This window comes from Peromyscus californicus, unplaced genomic scaffold, assembly GCF_007827085.1.
Source record: "Peromyscus californicus insignis strain IS unplaced genomic scaffold, ASM782708v3 Scaffold_6__1_contigs__length_162567912, whole genome shotgun sequence".
In the NCBI taxonomy this organism is placed as follows: Eukaryota; Metazoa; Chordata; class Mammalia; order Rodentia; family Cricetidae; genus Peromyscus; species Peromyscus californicus.
The window spans coordinates 53,375,167-53,395,189 of record NW_026294584.1 but is presented as its reverse complement, the minus strand read 5'-3'; the positions used below and the strand labels follow the sequence as shown (position 1 = coordinate 53,395,189).

The 20,023-nt window shown below is 45.8% G+C and overlaps 1 protein-coding gene across 3 annotated transcripts in view; it reads right to left on the bottom strand.

The window, feature by feature from the left end:
- Positions 1 to 6,772: 6,772 nt before the first annotated feature.
- The window catches only part of Tmem178b (transmembrane protein 178B), a 431,719-nt gene continuing 418,468 nt past the window's right edge, over positions 6,773 to 20,023 (bottom strand). For all 3 annotated transcript variants that reach the window (XM_052720798.1, XM_052720801.1, XM_052720799.1), the window contains one exon: positions 6,773 to 16,509. In XM_052720798.1, coding sequence (XP_052576758.1) covers positions 16,259 to 16,509 — 251 coding nt within the window. In that variant the 3' untranslated portion in view covers positions 6,773 to 16,258. The remainder of the gene's footprint in view (positions 16,510 to 20,023) is intronic.

Here is a 20,023-nt window from a genome sequence, read left to right as displayed (position 1 = left end):
AATAACCCCTTTAAGAAAGCGTTCATGGACTGGAGAGGTGGCTCAGTGGTTAACAGCACGTGTTGCACTTCCAGAGGACCTGGATTCGGTTCCCAGCACCACGTGGGGTCTCACAAAACCGCCCGTAACTCTAGTTCTAGGGGATCGGATGCCCTCTGGTTGCCTTCCCTGCACACAGCATGCATGCGGTACACACACATCCATTCCGGGGAAGCACTCACACATATAAAATAAAAATAAAAACAATTAGTCAAAATAGAAGCCCTTTTTATTCCCACAACACCCTCTAGGGCAGCGGTTCTCAACCTTCCCAATGCTGCGGCCCTTTAATACAGTTCCTTATGTTGCGGTGACCCCCAACCATAATATTATTTTCATTGCTACTTTACAACTGTAATTTTGCTACTGTTATGAATCATAATGTAAGTATCTGATATGCAGATGGTCTTAGGCAATCGGTGAAAGGATCGCTTGACCCCCACCCCCCAAAGGGTTCATGACCCACCAGTTGAGAAACACTGCTCTCAGGTAAGCATTATTGTTATCCCCATTTACAGAGGAAGAGAGTTAGCCTAACTGCTTCGCTCAAGGTTAAACCAGTGCTAGTGCGTGGTATTAATTCTGCACTCAAGCAGCCTGACTGTTCACACCTGTGATTATGTGGCCATTAGTTAAACCTTGGCCCATGGTTTATAATGCAGAAGAACTGATGCTAGGGTGAGAGGTTCCTAATCTCTCAGGTCCAGTTGGCCACACGGCCCAGTGTTTCTTAGGAAGAGACAAAAAGCAAACCCCTCTCCCAGGACAGTCTAATCCTGAGCTCCCATTGTGGCTGGCAACTGTAGGGTCTACATACACCTGGTCTGAAGCAGCTGCTGTAGAGTTAACGTCTCCTGAACATCTGTTCACTGGGAGAAATAGTACCTAATTACTTAGCCTTGGCCTCCTGGTCCTTTTCCCTAACTGTTGGGCATAGACCCAAGAGAAAGATGCTTTCCAGAGACACTAGTTTAACAATGTACCTTAGAAAGTGTGCTGTAAGCCCAATGGTGGTTACAAGATACAGGGGCAGGGTAAAGGGAAGTTGGATTTGATCAGCACATGCTATATGAAGGCACACATAAAACTCCATCAATATGTATAATCAATGCATATTAATCAAAAAGTAAAAAATAAAAAAAAATACTTGGGGATGGCTTGAATGGGAGTGGCCCCCATAGGCTCACATAATTGCATGCTTAGTCTCCAACTGGCAAACTGTTTGGGAAGGATTAGGAGGTGTGTCCTTGTTGAAGGATGCCTGTCACTCAGGGTGGGCTTTGAGGTTTCAAAATCCCACACCAGGCCCAGAGTTTTTCTCTCTGCCTTCTGCCTGTGGATCGGGATGTAAAGCTCTCAGCTACTGCTTAGCACCATATCTGCCTGCTGTAGCCGTGATGATCACAAGCTACCCCTCTAAAACTGTAAGCAAGCCTCCAATGAAATGTTTTCCTTTATAAGAGTTTCCTTGGTCATGGTGTCTCTTTACAGCAAAAGAACAGTGATTAAAACACTCTGATATGGCATTGAGACCTCAGACTGTTTTTCTAGTTTTCACTATTCTTTGAAAACCTACTATGGTCTTGATGCCATAGAAAGGACAGAGCCTTAAACTTTTAAACTACATATGTAGCAGATGAGTGTCCCAGACCAGTGTATACCAGCCACCAAACACCCAGTACCACAGTAAAATGCAAGTTCCGTTTCTAGAGATCTGAGGTTGGGCCTGAGGTTCACATTGCTAGTGAGTTCCCTCATGGTGCTAACAAGCCAGCCGAGAAGCACTCTCAGAAGAGCAAGGTCCTAGAGCACTTCTGTCACTCCCAGAAAAGGAAGACCTCCACAGAGGGAAGACAATTTTCAATATCAACCTTTTTGTCTCCTGGATTAAAAACAATTCAGAACATATTTATTATACATCATTGTGTGTCTGTATAGGACAGTTGCAAAGACTTCAATGGCTGACTACAGGAAATATGTGTACATTAAATTATCCATGTATCCACTGCACATCAGTTTTTTAAAAAATATTTTTGTGTGTGTGTGTGTGTGTGTGTGTGTGTGTGTGTGTGTGTGTGTGCATGAGTTTATGTGCACCATATGTGTCCAAGTACCTATAGAGGCCAGAAAAAGGTGTTACATCCTCTGGAATTGGAATTGCAGATGGTTATGAGCTGCCTGGTGTGGGTTCTGGAAACTAAGCCTGAGTCCTCTGCAAGAGCCAGAAGATAAGTGCTCTTAATTGCTGAGCCATTTCTCAAGCCCCTGTTCATCAGCTTCTGACGTAGTGAGAAAAGGATATCTGTGGGATGCTGAACCGTGAGCAAACTTCAGTTCAGAAAGTCTTCTTAGGTATATGCACAATAAAGAAAAAGGACCCATAGCACAGAGGAGGTGAGAGGGGGCTGGAAGGTGCTGAGAAACAATTCTGGGCCAGGTACTCTCTCTTCCATTTTCTACACTATTCTGGGAGGTAGATGTTGCTATACCCATTTTATAGGGACACAGGTTAAGGAGGCTGCATGATCTAGTTTGTATGGAGAGGAATTCAAAGTCAAATCTGCCTAAACACTCATGCTTCTGTGCTCTTTGCATATCCGTTCTCCTACTCCAGCATCCTGTGACCAGGGGAACCACCTGAGAAGAAGCCGATAGAAAGGAGACACTTAGAGAACTTCAAGCTATTGGTCCACGAAGAAGGCCAAGGCTAGGCTGGTCTGCAGCAGAGGAAGAAGGCCAAGGCTAGGTTGGTCTGCAGCAGATGAAGAAGGCCAAGGCTAGGCTGGTCTGCAGCAGATGAAGAAGGCCAAGGCTAGGCTGGTCTGCAGCAGATGAAGAAGGCCAAGGCTAGGTTGGTCTGCAGCAGAGGAAGGCGGCCAAAGCTAGGTTGGTCTGTAGAAGGCAAAGAAGAGGGAATTTGAATACCTGAGGATGAGCTTTAACGTGGACAGGAAATATGTTCTGTTTGTTCTAACTTATCTCAAAGCTTAATGTGCAGTAAAAGGTTGAGGTAGCAGGCTGGAGTTGACCAAACACTGCACATTCCAATAAAAGGTCTGGCCTTTGGCCGGCTCCTGGGAAACAACCTCTAAGCCCTTAGAATATCCTATCTGATGACAATGACTTCTTTTACCTGGCTTATCTTGAGTCACAAGAGATCATTTATGCAATATTGTGGTGGATGGTAGAGACCTTGACTGTGGGTTACCAGTTTTACCTCTGGCTGGGTGGGGTAGTTTGACCGAGAATGTTCCCCATAGGCTTAGACAGCTCCTTCAACAAGGCCACACCTACTCCAACAAGACCACACCTCCTAATTCTTCCCAAACAGTTCACCAAGTGGGGATTAAGCATGGGCAGGGTGGTGGGGGGTATTCTCATTCAAGCCACCACATAAACCAAGTATCTTTTTTATTTTTTGCTTTTGATTAACATGCATTAACTATACATGCTGATGGAGTTCTGTGTGGCCTCCATATAGCATGTGCTGATCAAATCCAACTTCCTCTTGCTCCCGCCCCCATATCTAGTAACACTACTGGACTTTCAGCATCCCTTGCTAAGGTGTCTTTTTAAACCAGTGTCTCTAGAAAGCTGCAGCCTTGCTGCAGGAAGTACATCATTGGAGGCAGGCTTTGGGAGTTTATAGCCTCATCCTGCTTCCAGTTCTCTCTCTCTCTCTCTTCTTTGTGTTTGCTACTGAAGATGTGACCTCTCAACGGCCATCTCCTGCCATCGTGCCTGGTGCTTGCTGTCATGCCTCCCCACCATGATGGACTTGTTCCTCTGCAACTGTAAGCGAAAATAAACCCCTTCTTTCATAAATGGACTCTGGCCACGGTGTTCTATTATAGTAACAGAAAAGTAACTACCACACAGGGCTAGAGACTAAGTGACATTGATGATTAATACTCATGATCAGAATCACCACGGAAACATACCTCTGGGCGCTTCTACGAAGGTGTTTCCAGAAAGGCTCGACAGAGCAAGGAGGACCCACTCTGAATGTGGGAGGCGCCCTGCAATGGGCTGGAGTCCTGGACAGAACGGTGAATAAAACAGAGAACGTGAGCTGAGCACTGGCGTTGGTTTCTCTGCGCGGTGACTGTGGACGAAATGGGACCAGCTCCCTCATAGTCCTGCCTCCGTATATTCCCTTCACCAATGGGCTGTGCTCTGAAACTGTGATCCAAAATCAACTCTTCCTTCCTTAAGTTACCTTTGTTGGGTATTTGGTCACAGCAGTAAGAAAAATAATCAAGTCAGGTGAGATTCATAGGCGGTAAGCGTTTACCCAAGTGAACACTCAACTCCCTGGAAGCTTAGCTAAAGCGTGGTTGCCAGCGCTTTCTGGATGTCGTCACGAAGCACTGTTGTGAGAATGAAATGCTGTTTGTGCAAATCTACCACAGGAAAAAGCGGAAGCATGCACCTGGTCTCTCCTGAACTCTGTCCTGCGTGTCTTTGATCCTTGCTAATTTGAATCTGTATCCTCCAAGCAAATCACTGAACCAGAGGATGGTTGGGGGCGGGGAATTCCCCAAGAAATGCTAAAAAAGGTTTAACACTACCACTGAAGAACAGCTTGGGTGAATGGGTGAGGGAAGACTTGTGGTTTTCAGGTCCGTAAGTATTCACCAGAGTATGAAGAAAAGCCCACATTCCTGCTATCTAGGAGGGTCCTTTCCTCCATCCTTGCTAACTACCACAAGACACAGCATGATGCTATGAGGCTGGGGAAGGGACTTAGCTAGGAGCATTCAGGGAAGGAAGTTTACCCAGAGGGCCTCTCCAGGGACCACACTGAGTATTCTGTGACTTGGTTATAGATGTTGGAGTTGCCTTGCTGCGATGATTTAACAGCTCTTGCCATATGGATATGTGTGCCTGGAGGCACTGGGACCCAGGTGATGGGGGTGGGATTAGGCATATCTTCTACAAACCCAGTTCTCCCTTGAACCCAGTGGACTGCATAATTCATCACAGATACAGAAATCAAAGTTGTGTTTTATTGGAAAAAGAAGGAGAACAGAGTGTCATGCTCTTTGAGGCTTCCCCTGGGCAGTCTACTAGGCACTGCATGGGGTATTCTGCCTCAGGTAGCTGCTGATGAAACCACCCACCTCTCGGGTCAGAATGCTGGCTGCCATGCTGAAGTCACAGGACCTGGTAAATGCAGGTTCCCTGTCCTCATCACCTGTGCCCAGTGAGGAGGAGGCCTTTAAATCCCACCTGCCTCCCTCAGAGACGTTCACTTGAGATCAATAATCTTTTCATTTTTGCCTCTCTTCCAAGGGACATCTCATCTATGATGAGTTGGGGGAATGCCACTTGAGAAATCTGGTCTATGGTTTCTTCCGGTGTTTCTGCACTCAGGATATCTTCCCCACATCTATGACATGTCACCCTCCTCTGACGGGCACTTATTTTTGAATTTTTTTCTGTTTATTTTTATTACCCTCAAGATGCCTTCTTTAAAAATCAATCCATGACTTTTTCTTTTTTAAATCAGACTAGATGTGTGCAGCTATGTAATGAGTAACCCTGAGTCTTTCACAGTGTCCAGCATTGAACATATCTCCCCACAGAAGCTTCTAGCTTCTATCTAGAAGGCGATCTATCTAGGCTGCTATCACAAAGGTCATGATTTGTATGACAGCCACTTGGAGACTCGGTGTGTGCTACAGAGACACAGTGAGGTACCACTCACTCAGGAATCCTCCTTCTTCCTGAAGTGTCCCGCTCTAAGGGGCCTCTTTTGCTCTTTGGCCACTTAGCAGCTCTGTCCGAGGAATAGTCTACTTCAGTGATTTGAGTGACAGTGTGAGCTACCCACCTAAGAGAGAAGCTGAAAAGGATGTATACTTTTCCTACCTTCCTTCCACGGCGCACCCACCTGGGATTATAAATCAAAAGCTACTGTCTTCACAAAGCAGTGACATGAGGACTCTAGGGGAGGTGGGGACAGGGGTAGCCATGCATCCCCAGGGCAGAAGAAGCAGGAAGAACAGCAGGGCAATCTCTGAAGTCCAGAGTCCAACAACTGTGTCCCAGTGGTCCAGATAACACCAGGATGGGAGTCTGACTACCCAGGCTTCTACCTAGCCATGTCTTTTCAGGAAACTCATTTTCCGCTTATATCACACAAAGCCAGTTTCCTCCTTTAAACCTAGAGATATTGATGGAGAAATAAGACTCGTTTTTAAAGCACTCACCTCCAATTAACCTTTCTTTCTCCCAGCATTCCTTGTCATACACGTGCCAGAAGCTTTTGAGGAGTAGGTGGGTAGAGAGGAAATGTGACTTTAAGTTAGGGACCAAGCTAGGGAAGACTAAGAAGTTTTCCTCTTTGCTGGTAGCTAGGAAATTGGTCAAGGGGCTGGAATGTAACTAGCAACCGCAACATCTCATGATGCCTATGAATTTCTTGTTCTTGATGTCTGTGATGGCAGAAAAAAACAAAACAAAACAAAACAAATTTCCTCTTGTTTCTCTTTCACTCCATCTGCACATTTTTGTCTCTGCCCCAATCCACAAAGCATAGACCTTTGGCCAGCACATTATTGAAATGTCTATTGTCAGTTTCCTTCTGGATTAGCGTTTTCAGCTAGCTGTGTAAGAATCGTACAATTTATTTCTCTACACAACCCCAGGGAACACCATTCTCCAGGAAATACTGCAGCCTGTACCCTCCCCACTCCCACCCATCCCCCAAACAGAGAGCAGACACGGCTTCTTAAAACACACAACATGGTCTTCTTTATTTAATTGTTTAATCAGTTTACATTCCACAACTGACAGGTTATTTATTTTTATTTTTTCCATTAACAAGTCATTTAATTAATTACCAGACACTTTTTTTCTTCAATCGATGGAAATAACAATATTTCTGCCAATTTGAAAAAGAAAATTGCAAGATGCAGTCAGTTTCAGTGAAGTCCCCAAACGCTCTCTGCTTCCTCAGTCCTTTCAAAGTCACAGGAACCTGGTAATTTTCCTTTTCATTCCCCCCCTCCCACTTCCCTGTTAAGTTCCTCTTAGAATATCACAAGAGTTTTGAGATCTGGTTTGGATCACCTTTCCTGTAATTAATTAATTATGAGAAGAAACAGACAGTACAATAGATCTGATAAGATGTAGCATTCTTGTTAAGATTAAACAATACATTTATTCACATCATATCAGAACAAATTAACATAATATTTAATCTTATTTTTAGCACCAATAACCACAGGAATTGCTACCTCCAAGGGGAGAGTCGTTGTTAGAATCCTGCAGTATACACCACACCGTGTCTAACCAATCAGAAAGCACTATGCAAATTAGAGTGAAGGTAAATAAATTTATATTGACTGAGCAATAATCTGTCGGACCATAAACACTCCAGGTGTTTGAGAGGTTTGCCGGCGATGGTCCCTGTCTAATGACCACATATAAAACATACTCACCAAATCAGCTCCCTTTCCCCTGCTCGGCAGCATGGGGCCCAGAATGATAGATTTTAAGTGAACCAAGCCTTATCATACCGGCTCTTTGAAATGACTAGAAAATGCCCAGAGGCTTGCTTATATTTACTCTGTTCTATGCCCTAAGATCTCACTACCTGTCTATTTCCCACACAAATGAGGCTTATTTAGACCTAAGGAAGATCTCTAAGCAGAAAGGAGAGGTAGGAAATGGTGGCCTGAGTCCTAGTGTAAGGACAGAACTTGTCTCTGCCACCTCCTAGGAGATACAGTCTGCCTGCTGCTCTTCTCCCATATCTCCATTCAGCATTCAAGATTAAAAAAAATCAAAGAAATTGGAGGATGGATTAAACAGCTCCAAATATCAGTGAGATGTTCTTAGCAGGAGACTCCACCAGATGTTAAGAAGTGGGAGAGATGTGTATTCTTAACAATGGGGAGGCCTGTCTATCCCTTATTATGAGATAAAAGACATCTCTATGGGTAGAATGGGTGGTGGCTGATGCTCCTACAGCCGAAGGGCACACGGCCTGCTTTCCCCTTAGGGTTTTGACAGGTCATCAAGGCCATGTCCAGGGATAGCACTAATGACTCTTGCGGCAGATATAACATGTGGCTGGTTCACAGCAGCTCTCTCCCCTTACTAAGCAGGCAAAGTAGAACTTCCAGAGGTGAGACAGCATGGTGGAGCTAGCTCTGCTTCCTACTCAGCAAATGCTGCCTTTGCCTTTGTTCCCCATAATGAAATCTGCAACAGTGAGTGACATGGCAAGGGCATCCTGCTCAGTCTCTGAACAGACCTAAGGCTGGCTTCTCCTAGACGGGTACCAGAAGCCTGATGCAGCTTTTGAGCACTAAAAATGTGGTTGAGCCAGTTGGAGATGCTTTCTCGGGGTCAAATTCACCTTAGATTTAGATTTCATTTGAAATAACCAGAACATAAAACATGCCAGTAACTTTTATATTGATCCCATGTTGAAGTGCTAATATTTTTCATATGCTGGGTTAAAATATAGTATGGAAATTAATTTCACCTGTTTGGTTGGTGCTTTAAAATGCAGCTAGTGGGATATTTCAAATTGCATACATATCTCGCATCAAATTTTATTGGACAGCAGTGGTCTAAATCACCTTCCTTGTACAAGTCTCAAGGAGGGTCACCAAGGTCCATCAGGGACAGGGAAGTTGTAGACTGAAGGTGTCTATAGTCATGAGTGGAGGGGGTGCTGGCACAGGCCGAAGCTGTGCATCTCTCTGAGAAAACTACCCTTCTCTGGCAGCTGCTTGCACTCCAGGATTGATTATCCATACCCTGTGCTATCCTAATCCCTCCGACTCCAGGATTACTGCCTTGGGGATATTTCTCTGTCACTCTGCTGAGGGGATTTTGGAAGCACAGAAATTTCTTCATCCCAAAGTTTTCATTAACCTCTAAGTCGATCTCAGCACATCTTCTACCCACAGCCTCCACCCCAGCCCCAGAACCGCCTTTATTTTTTTTTTTCCTTCCCATTTCATAATGTCCCCTGGCCAGGGTCTGCGTCTTCTCACAGTAAGCTGCATTTGTAGAGCAAGCCACAGTTGGTAAAGCAATTCACTCGCACCATGTCCTTTCATGCTCTTTCTCCCGCCCCAGTCCTACGAGGCAATGCTCTATCAGCAGAGAGAGCAAGACGAGATCATCAAAGTGGGTTGGACAAGGCATCTGGGACTGAACAGGTAGATAAAAGGCTTTGGACTCTGCACACTAACTGGCTGCTGGCTTGAGGTGACTTTGCGAGGGATATCAGCTTGGGCCAAGAGCAACAGGGAGAAAGCATTTGCCTCCTGATTTGCCTCAGCTCGGTCAGCCTGCAACAGCCAGCAAGGGTACAAACAGCAGCAGAATGGACGGGGGAGACCTGGTGTCCCATGAGTCCCCAATGTCACCCTGCTCCCTGTGAGACTGAGAGGACATGGATACATGGTGAGGTCACAAGATTCACCCAAGGTTCCAGGTGCTCTATTAACAAAGTCCCTAATGTCACCCCAGGTCAGGTCTTTGGGTTGATGTCGGCTATGACCTTCACTCTTCTAACTTTGATGATAATGCTTTTATTTAGGGGGAGAGTGACTTAACTTTAAAGGCAAACGTCTTCAGAACAGAGAGTACTAAGCAAGCATGAGCAACCACCAGGGAAACAACCAGAACACTCTCCTGTGACAGGTATCCCTCCCTTCAAGTGCCACCAGAGTCAGGATTCTAGGGCAGTCCTCACAAGCCCTCAGAAAACTGAGGGCTCTATTCAGCATTTGAGTAGTTGCAATACCCCTCCCCTTTATTTCCAGCTTTCACTTTTATTTGTACATTTTTACAGATAGTCTTGAATAGCAAAACAGTCACACCGTGGGCAGTGGGATGGGGCAGGGAAGGGGCACAAGAGTGGTTCTGTGAAATCTCTGTGTGAAGGCATCGGCACACTCATAATGCAGACATACCAGTACATACAAATGAGAAGGGGCCTATGGGCCACCCAGAGAGGAAAGAAAAAGCTTGGGGCCCAGGGGAGAAAAATGGGGGACACAGGGTTGTTTCCCTGGGGAGTCACAACAGGCCTTAGGCATGAAGAGTAGTAGGCTGGCATGTGTCAGGGAGATGCCAGGCTGAGCTGCAGCTGGGTGATGCCTAGACTGGGACCCAGTTTCTGTTTCTTGGCCCTGAACAAGCCACCCTTGCAGGCATACCATTACCCTTACTTTTGGCCGGGCTCTAGTCATACAGAGAGCAAGGACTTGTTATTCTCTGGTAGAAAGTCTCGGTGCACGTAGGGAAGAAGAAAAGCATGGGGATTCTTTTGGGGAATCTGTTCTTTTCCCCTTTAGAATCCAGGATCCAAGCAAGATCATACTGGGCAATATCCCAACTGGATATACCATTCAGAGGACCTCCTATCAGAACTCAGAAGTTATTAGCGTTGCAGCCTGACAAGAGGAAGCGGGCTCTCACTCTATCCTCACTCTAAACATGAGGGAACTTTAAAAGCTTTAAGAATTTGACTTTTCCCCAACATGAACATGTACAGCTAGGAATGATACTAGAACTGTTCAAACAAACAAACAAACAAACAAACAGCATTAACTCCACACCTGCTTTAGAGGTGAACTGCTACAGCCATCTATGTATGCTCTTAGCTTCCACATGGTCTCTTCGCTCCATCACTTCTGGTAATAACAGGAATGAGCGTGCACTTTGCTAAACTGGCCTTGGAGAAAAGGAAGTGAGTCTGGCAATGGGTGAAGAATATGAAGGAGGCAATTCCTCCAGAGGGTTTGAAGGGAGGAGTGAACCCCATGTGCTCCAGTTGGACAGCTACACTCTAGTCAGCAACCAAGATGCCCCCCCCCCCTCCACATTATAGCACTTGGCAGAGCCTGGATGGAACCATTCCATTTTAGTGGCTACGCTGCCGATAACGGGTAATTTGAACAGTGCATAATTCATAGACATTTCATGTTTGCAAATCGCTTTGCAGCTTCTTTGTCACCGTTAATATACCATGAGGTAAAACGTTATCACCATCCTCATTTTGTAGATGAGGATGTTCAAGTATGGAGAAGACACAGTGCCCAGAGTCACAAATCGTATCAGTACAGAGCAGAATGAAATGTACAGTCAGGGCTGCATTATACAAGTGTAGCTTAATTAGTGAATTTATACCCATGATTAGATTGAGATGGCACCTGGAAAAAAGAATAGTAGGAGAGAGAGAGAGAGAGAGAGAGAGAATCCCTAAATAGTAACCTTTAGCTCTGGCATGAGTTTTCAAAGACCTCCTTGCTGTCCTTGGGGCTTGTGTTGTTGCTGCCAAGAACACAGAATTACTGATGCCAGTTCGGTGGCCATGCCATGTCCTCCTGGCCCCATTTATCTCCCCCAATGACAACCACTCACTGCAGAGGTTCTGAGGTGCTGACCATTATGACTGGGCCCACTGTAGAGGCCTCAGAATGATGGGATTATGATTGGTCTCTCAGTCTTTTGCATGCTTTTTTTTTTTCTAGTTTTCTATAATGAGCATGTATTCCTCAGGGGGGAAAGCTCAATAGCTAGTAACAACCCAGTCTAAGGACTAGGAACAATGTCAAAGAAATGTTTTGTGGCATAGAAACATCAATGGAAAGATGGTAAACATAATCTTAGAAGTCAACACTCCGAGAGGCATCATCTGTAAGCATCTGCTCTGCTGGACTTGCATGAAAGAAAAACCTGTCCCTTTCCTCTGTCTCCATGAGCCGGAAGACAGCACCAAGGCTGGTCCAGCTGAGATGTGCTTCCCTGTTACTATGTGTGTTATCAGTTCTTCTGACTTATCCTTTTTCCCTGGGGAGGGATAGATGTGCTCGCTGGGGCAACTCAGCCCAGGCGCAGCAGAGACATGTTCAGAAAAGAAGATTCCCTTGAACTAGGAGAAGCAACCAATAGTCCACATAAACAAAGACAGAGGGTGTCTGGGTCTATCCCCACTTCTTCCACTACATGATTGAAAGTCAGTGGATGGATGTTCCCAGACTAAGACAGTTGAAGCCAAATGTTCTGAGCCATGAGTTTAACTTCATTATTCCGAATTTTATTAGGTGGGCAGCACTGGAGACCTAAATGGCACATCTTCCTGAAGTCAGGAAGACACATGCGACCTTTTCCTGTTAGGTCTCTTACTATGTATATGGATGACCAAGGAGATGTAAAGTCTCAGGGTACCCTCTCCTATGGTGGAAAAGTGACATACTTGGATAGAACCCTGGACAGAGGGAAAATATACCAGCACAGTGCCAGGGCCCAGGGCACCACTCAGGGACCTGAGGCCAAAGATCTTTGATCTGGTGGAGCTGTCTAATTATGCTTTCAGGATTTCTAGAGGTGACAAAGAGGACTGCTGAAAGACTGTTCAGGTGACTGAAGCTGAAACAGACATTTTCTTTCTTATATTTTGATGTCAGTGAGCCACACACATCCTTGTGAGACCTTGGGCCATGGTGAACAAGGAGAGGGGTGCTTGAAGTCCCTCTCCTCCTTCAGAAGGCGACTGTCACAAACTGATCATAAGGAAAGCCGTAGGCAGAAGAAAGCAGAAAAAGAGCCATAACTTCCAAACGAGGAAAAGAAATTGTACTTACTCGCAGCTAGACCCCCAGTGTTCCCAAATCTCCAGTCTAGGAGAGATCAAGGGAAGTGAACGTTGAAACTGCTCTCACACTGCTCATTTGCACAGAGCCCACAGCATGTGCAGTCATGTTCCTTGTAGACACACAGCTAAAAGAATTTGAACTTGACCTGGGTAGGAACTGGGGGTCTTGCAGAGGTCACTGGCTCTCAGTCCCCTCAGAAGGTTGGAGTGTATGATTTAGAGTTAGTGGAGTCTGAACTAGAGTGCTTCACAAACCAAGGCTCCTTCTATGCTCTCTCTTGTACTCATTCCCTAGCCACCTCACAGCCAGAAAGCTCCAGAAACTGCCTGAGAGGGGCTCCCTTTAACCAGTGGTCCATCCCCTGTGATGGAAGGATCAGGTCACCCGGACAGAGATTGCTATCTATCAGCTATCATTGTGGAGACTTCTGTCCTGATCAGGTGTCGGAGCTTGTTTTTGTTGCTAAGCAGTACAGACCCCAGGATGTGTGTACCTGCACCTGTCTGGTTGATAGAGCGAGAAGGTTACTTTAAGGTCCTGCTCTACTAATGGTGTGTTGAATAAACTGAGCCAGAGAATCTATCTTCTTCCTGGGAGTCCATCTAATATTTCAGGAATGCTCATGTTTCAAAGGAAGCCAGTAAGTTTTATTAAAAGTTTGTCATAGAGTTGGGCAATTGGATAGAGCAGATGATCTGTTTATGATGAATATGAATTAAAAAAAAGAACAGGGCATAAATGGGAGGTCTGTGAGCTTGTATGTTCAAACAAGTTTACTTAAGAAAAGTTTAGTCGATAGCAAATTGTCCCATTTAGCTTAGCTTCCTCCATCTCTTTGCAACTGGAAAACAACTGGAATTAATATTCCATCACAGACAAGTTCTGTGCCCCCAAGTAGATGTTCATGGACACCAACTTGTCCCTGCTCAGGCCAAGATACCCTGGAGGAAGACAAAAATCCTCTCAATCTGAGGTACTTTCATTTTCCAATCCCAAGTATGTCCTTCACCTCAAGAGAAAAATCTAGCTTTTCAAAGGAAAAGAAAAAGGAAATTCTCAATTAAAAAAACTGATTTTTTTTCTGAAAATTATTTCCCCTATCATAGAATACACTGCTTATCTTAAGAACAACCCTTAGAATCTCGGTTGGAAGCCAGTAGCATTCCCTGACACCCAGCTTCCCCCTGTTCACCTGGCACTCCTGCACGCGGACTACTCACATGTAAGACCTTCTGTAGGATCTGACCAGGGCCCTGATGAGGGAGTCTTGAGAAATGCATCCATACTTCTATATAGGTATACACACACACACACTGCACCAGAGAGACACACTCAAAGAGTTACCCACATTGAAGCCCATTGGATATCACACCCTGATAGATACATGTACGTACACACACACACACACACACACACACACACACACACACACACACACGAGAGAGAGAGAGAGAGAGAGAGAGAGAGAGAGAGAGAGAGAGAGAGAGAGAGAGCTGATGAGACGACCAGGCCCTACAGCCTATTGGATGGAGGAAGGACAGGGAAACTGTTAGTAGGTGAGCAGTCTGGTAGGAACAGAGGCTGAGAACAGGGAGCTACAGTGGAGCACTTAGGGGAGGAAGGCTGCTGAGTGGTTGGCAAAGTTCCCAAAGCAGATCTGTTCTGCAGCAGCTGAGCTCCCCTTCTGCATGGCTGACCATGGCTGCGCCAGCTCAGGATTCTCTCCTTGCCTCCCCAGGGACAGTTGGCACCAGCAGGGTCCCCAAGGTAACCATGAGCTGCTCCTGCCATGTGGCATTCACAGCTCTGCCTGACTTCTTCCCTTGCCAGCACCCAGTGCCAATCTGCTCAAGCAAGCCTGAGATACCCGGATGGCCTTGTCCCACCTCAGTCTGGGCGCTAGCACTAAGAGAGATAGCTATTTTGGGATTCATGGTCTTGAAGATCAAGAGGAAAGGGATAAGAAATGAAAGAGTCAGGAGTTCTCCATTGATTTACATAATATCATACAAACTGGAGCCCATGGGACATGGAGGTGCTCTCTCTGCATGTGACCCATTTCCTTTCATCTGTACAGGGCTCACCCCTAGAAAAGGAGCAGATGTCCAGTGACAAAGGACAGCCCCCACAATGGGGAGTGACGGTCTTGTTTGGTATATGTTCTTGTACATCAGCAACCAGAGGCAATATTCCTTCTCTCTCCTGAGCTACATGTTCCCCCTCTTCTCTTAGGACTTTTGTGCCCAGCTGTGTCTTGAACTTCCAAAATTAGTGGACTAAATCTTGCGGAGTTCCAGAACCATGCTGTGAAGTACCCCAGGGTTCTCTGGCCCAGTGGTTTTGCCCTCTGGGAATTTCAGCTGTACCAGAAATAATAAAAAAAAAAGTGCAACACAAATACTAAAACCCCACACTCAGGAAATATCCACCACATGTGCATACATATACACATGTGCATGGGCAGGCACACGCACACACACACATGCACACACACACACACACACACACACACACACACACACACACACACACTTTTGTCTCTCTCCAGGGATCTGCAGTTGCTGCACTGGCACCCATGAAGGCCTGCCCTTCAAGATAATTCCCAGATCTCGAGGCCTCCATAATGGGTCAAAAACAATAGTAATGAGAGAGAGAGAGAGAGAGAGAGAGAGAGAGAGAGAGAGAGAGAGAGAGAGAGAGAGAACAGAATAAGATGATATTTCCATTCAAAGAGTGGAAAAGAAAAAGGTAACCACCCAAAACCTATGCACACACGCACACACGCACACACGCACGCACACACACACTCACACACATATCACAGCATTGCTCGAAGGCTCCATCTGCCCAGAGAGCGCAGGCAGGGGAGGACAAGGTGGCCTCTCGTTTAACTGGGTGTAAGGCAGCTGGAAGGTAAGACTGGGTTTTCCGAGCATCCACTGAAATGTCCTTTTGTTGATGCTGATCTTGCCTCTCAGCATGTTCTCTCCCCTTCCCACCTCTAAGACATTGTCCGACGGTTTGGCCACAAAGAGAAAACTTCCTTCTCAGTCTGTTTTCTCTCCCACTCTTGGTGTGTCGCTGGTGGGCTGGGAAGGAGCTCAGAACAGGAGGAGCAGAGAAGTGGTTCTGAAAATGGCCTCAAAGATGTGGTTACATTCTATGAGCTCGAGGGACTGAGTTTCCCCATGATATGATGGCTGGGGTGGCGGTGGCCTTTCCTGCTGGCCCAGAGTGTAGCACTTTCTTCTCTGTATCTGTGTTGCTCCAGACCACTGCCTCTGTCCCTTCCAGTTCACCACCGCATCCTTATGAGTGACAGGGGTCAAGATGCTACCGCAGGTGGTGATGGCTTTCACTCTGTCTTGAAGAAATCATGAAGCCAAAGTCAAGAACTGATGAGAGAGCCACAGGATGGGAACACCCTTCCCATCTTGGAGATGAGGCAACACAAAGTCTGATGAGATGCAGGTGCCTGAGCCAACTCAACTCTACCTTGGCACTGGCATCATCTTGATTGAGTTTCATTTTATATATGTATATTATATATATATTTATATATATATATGTATGGTTTTGTTTTTTTTTTAGCACACTGTCCCATTTTCTGGTCTGGATTTAGGGCAGTTGGTCCTCGGGACAGGTTGGACAGAGGGGGCCAAGGTACAGAAGAATCCCGAGATTAGTGTGAGGCCCAGGCCCCCCCATGCACAGAACATGGACCATCCATAGCCGTGGCTGATGTCATCTGGAAGTCCATATAGGTAGCGTGGGTAACGTGATAACTCAAAGTTGATCCCAGCCACACAGGTGCACAGTGAGATGATGCAGAAGGTTCCTGGAGAACAGGGGAGGAAACATGGGGCAGGGAAATGGAGAAGGAGAAGGAAGAAGGGAAGAAGAGAGAAGAGAAGTTAGGATTGTTACATTCACACTTCTTTTAAGTAGGAGAGATGAAACAATTTAGAGAAGAGACGGGTGTCACCAAGGTTACCATCAAAAGAAGTTCATGGGAGGAGTGGGGGGAGGGCACCGTTGAAGACCCACTGCTTCTGGGCTCTCATGGGAGGGGGAGGGCACCGTTGAAGACCCACTGCTTCTGGGCTCTCATGGGAGGGAGGGGGAGGGCACCGTTGAAGACCCACTGCTTCTGGGCTCTCATGGGAGGGAGGGGGAGGGTACTATTGAAGACCCACTGTTTCTGGGCTCTCATGGGAGGGAGGGGGAGGGTACTATTGAAGACCCACTGTTTCTGGGCTCTCATGGGAGGAGGAGGGGGGCACCGTTGAAGACCCACTGCTTCTGGGCTCTCATGGGAGGAGGGGGAGGGGGGCACCGTTGAAGACCCACTGCTTCTGGGCTCTCATGGGAGGAGGGGGGCACCGTTGAAGACCCACTGCTTCTGGGCTCTCCAATTCTTACCTATCTTGGACAGACTCAGGAAGTCTCCTCTTTGATAAAATTCCCCAAATGAGTATCTCATTAGAGATTTATATAGGGTGGGATATTTAATATTTTTATAAAGCATTTAAAATATGCTTCTTTCATTGGAAACACAAATCATCCCATTTGGTAGAGCAATAAAAATGTCTATTTTCTTTCATATATACATAACATCTTATACAAATTTAAATATTCTTTCTTTAATCTAGTCACCAAAAACTCTGGCCATCAAAAAGAAAAAAAGCCTGACTCAGTTGCCTGACTCTTGAAAAACTTTTCCATTTTCTGTAAGGCAACACTTCTGGAAAATGTTCCATGGAAAATTATCTAGCCCTCTAAAATATTCCTTTACATTATGGGTGGTGGTTAAGTCAAAACCCTGGGACCCACACGTATGCCTTCTCAGCCTCCCTATCCACGCAAGCATCACTTAACATAGCCAACATGCTTCAATGAGAACTTTAACAAACCTATTTGATATTAGGGTTCTCTCTAAAATATATTCCTCACCATATACATGCAAATACACATACAACGTGATATATATCCCTCAAATCAACCTCAACTAGAAGATCATTAGAAGAGGTGGGATGGGAGAAAATGTTTTGGAATCATAAACTCTCTTAACCAACACCAATATTTGGTATAGCTAGAGTGAATTCAAGAGCTTTTTCAGGATTCTCCTTCATGTATGCAGGTTCATCTGGGTCAATGGGAAGAAGCAGGTGAGATAAACTTTTTCCCAGGGAAGGAAAGGAGAAGCAGTGTGCTATGTTTTCTATCCATTATGAAATTTTTTTTTTTTTTTTTTGCTAACTGCTGGGTTTCTTTACTATCACATCTTATGTCTTCCAGAAGGCTCCTGGAGAACAAGGGAAGAAATGCAAGATAGGACAAGGAAGTTCATAAGTTTACGACCATTTAAATGGCCACAGTAGCTGCAGTCATACTCAGTAATGAAGAAGTGCTGTGTGACTAACCAAAGTGCAGAGAGTCAATGTCAGTGGCGTTCTCTGCCACAAACGGGACATGTATACCATCGCATTGTATTGTGTTGGAAGATGGGTGGAAAGAGTCTAAGAGCCAGAATTCAGAGAGGACTGGAGCATTCACGGGGAGTCCTGGACATGCCAGGACTCGAACCCATAGTAGCTATGGTCACCTGCGCAAGACCAAGCCAGGCAACATTCCAGCAAGAGAGAGAGGAGCTCACCGCCCCCTCCACCCCTAACTGAGAAGCTATTGACAGCTGATGGCTTCTGGGGAAGAGAGAGTCTGTTTTCTTTAAGGGTGTGGCCCCTGGTAGGTCACCCACGCTCCAGCCCACAGCTTACACCCGTGAGTATGCGGAAGTGCAAACGGGACTTGGTGTTTCTGAGTGAGTGAGAGAGCAAGTGGGAAGGGAGAACACAAGCAAGCGCGTATAAAGTTGGGGGTGGGTAAGGAGGGTGGGGGTGGGGGGTTCTGGGGGGAGTTGTGAGGAAAACTGGGAGTGAGAATAATCAAAATACATTGTATGCAATTGTCAAAGAATTCCTAAAAGCATCGTGTTTTTGAAAGTGCTGTGGGCCGGAAGCTGCGTCACGTGCTTGGCCTTTGATTCTTCGCACAGCTCTATTACATAGATTGTATTTTCATCTCTATCTCACTGAAGGGTATTGAGGCCCCAAGAGGTTAAGTCATGTGCCTAACATCACTCACACAGCAGGTAGGTGGGAAGTCAGGCTGCAATCTCCGGCGGCTAGATTTCAGCTTATAGCTTTTACTTCTTTTTTTGGGAGGGGGGTTGATTACTGGATATTAACTTAGGGCTTCATGCATACAAGGGAAGTACTCTACCACTAAGCTACATCCAAGCTCTTCTATTATTTATTTATTTATTTATTTTTTTGTTTTTAGACTGGCTAAGTTTCCCAGGCTGGACCTGAGCTCATTTTGTAGCTCAGTCAGGTCTTCATTCTGTGATCCTCCTGCCTCAGCCTCCTGAGGAGCTAGGACTACATGTGTGTACCACTGTTTCCAGCTCCATTGTACTACTGAAGGCTGGCACCAGGCAGCTGGCTCCTTCCTATCTATTGCCAATTGTCCACTGAAATTCCAGGTGCTTTCTGTGCTCTACCATGTGGTTGCATGATACCGATAGAACAGATGATCTGTCCGTGCTTGTTAGGAAAAAGGGTTATACTGAAGGAGAAATAAGGATAGCCAGTCAAAGTTCAGATCATAGAGGAAGAAATATGAATAGGCAGTGAAGACAAAATGTGCTCAGTGTTATTCGTAATCCAAGAATTAAAAATTCAAAGCATAGGGTCTTGAGAGATGGCTCAGCAGTTAAGAGCACTTGCTGCTCTTCCAGAGGACACAGGTTTGATTCCCAGCACCCACATAGCACCTCACAACTGCCTGTAATTTCAGTTTCAGGGGATCCTAGCCCTCTGGTCTCCAGCCTCCTAGGGTACAGCACTCATGTACATCTATCCCCCAACACTCACACAAATAATAAAAAAAAAATGTCAATCTTAAAAAAAATAAGAAAGGAAAAAGAAAATTCAAAGCACAAAGTTAGCAAAATTTTGTTCTGGATTTTTGGGCTCTCTCTCTCTCTCCCACCCCATGTGTGTGCGTGTGTTGAACATGTGTTTTCAGGTATATGTGTGTGAGCATTTGGAGGCCAGAGGTCAACCTTGGGTGTCCGTCCTCAGGTGCCATTGGCCTTTCTTTCAGGTGGGATCTTTCACTGACCTGGTATCTGCTACATACACAAGGTTATCCGGCCAGTGAGCCACAGGTGTCTGCCTGTGTCCACCTCGCCAGTGCTGCCTCTACAGTGTGAGCACCGGGCCTGGCTTTCTTACCGGGGTTCTGGGGTGGAATGCAGGTCTTCATGTTTATATAGCAAGCGTTTTACT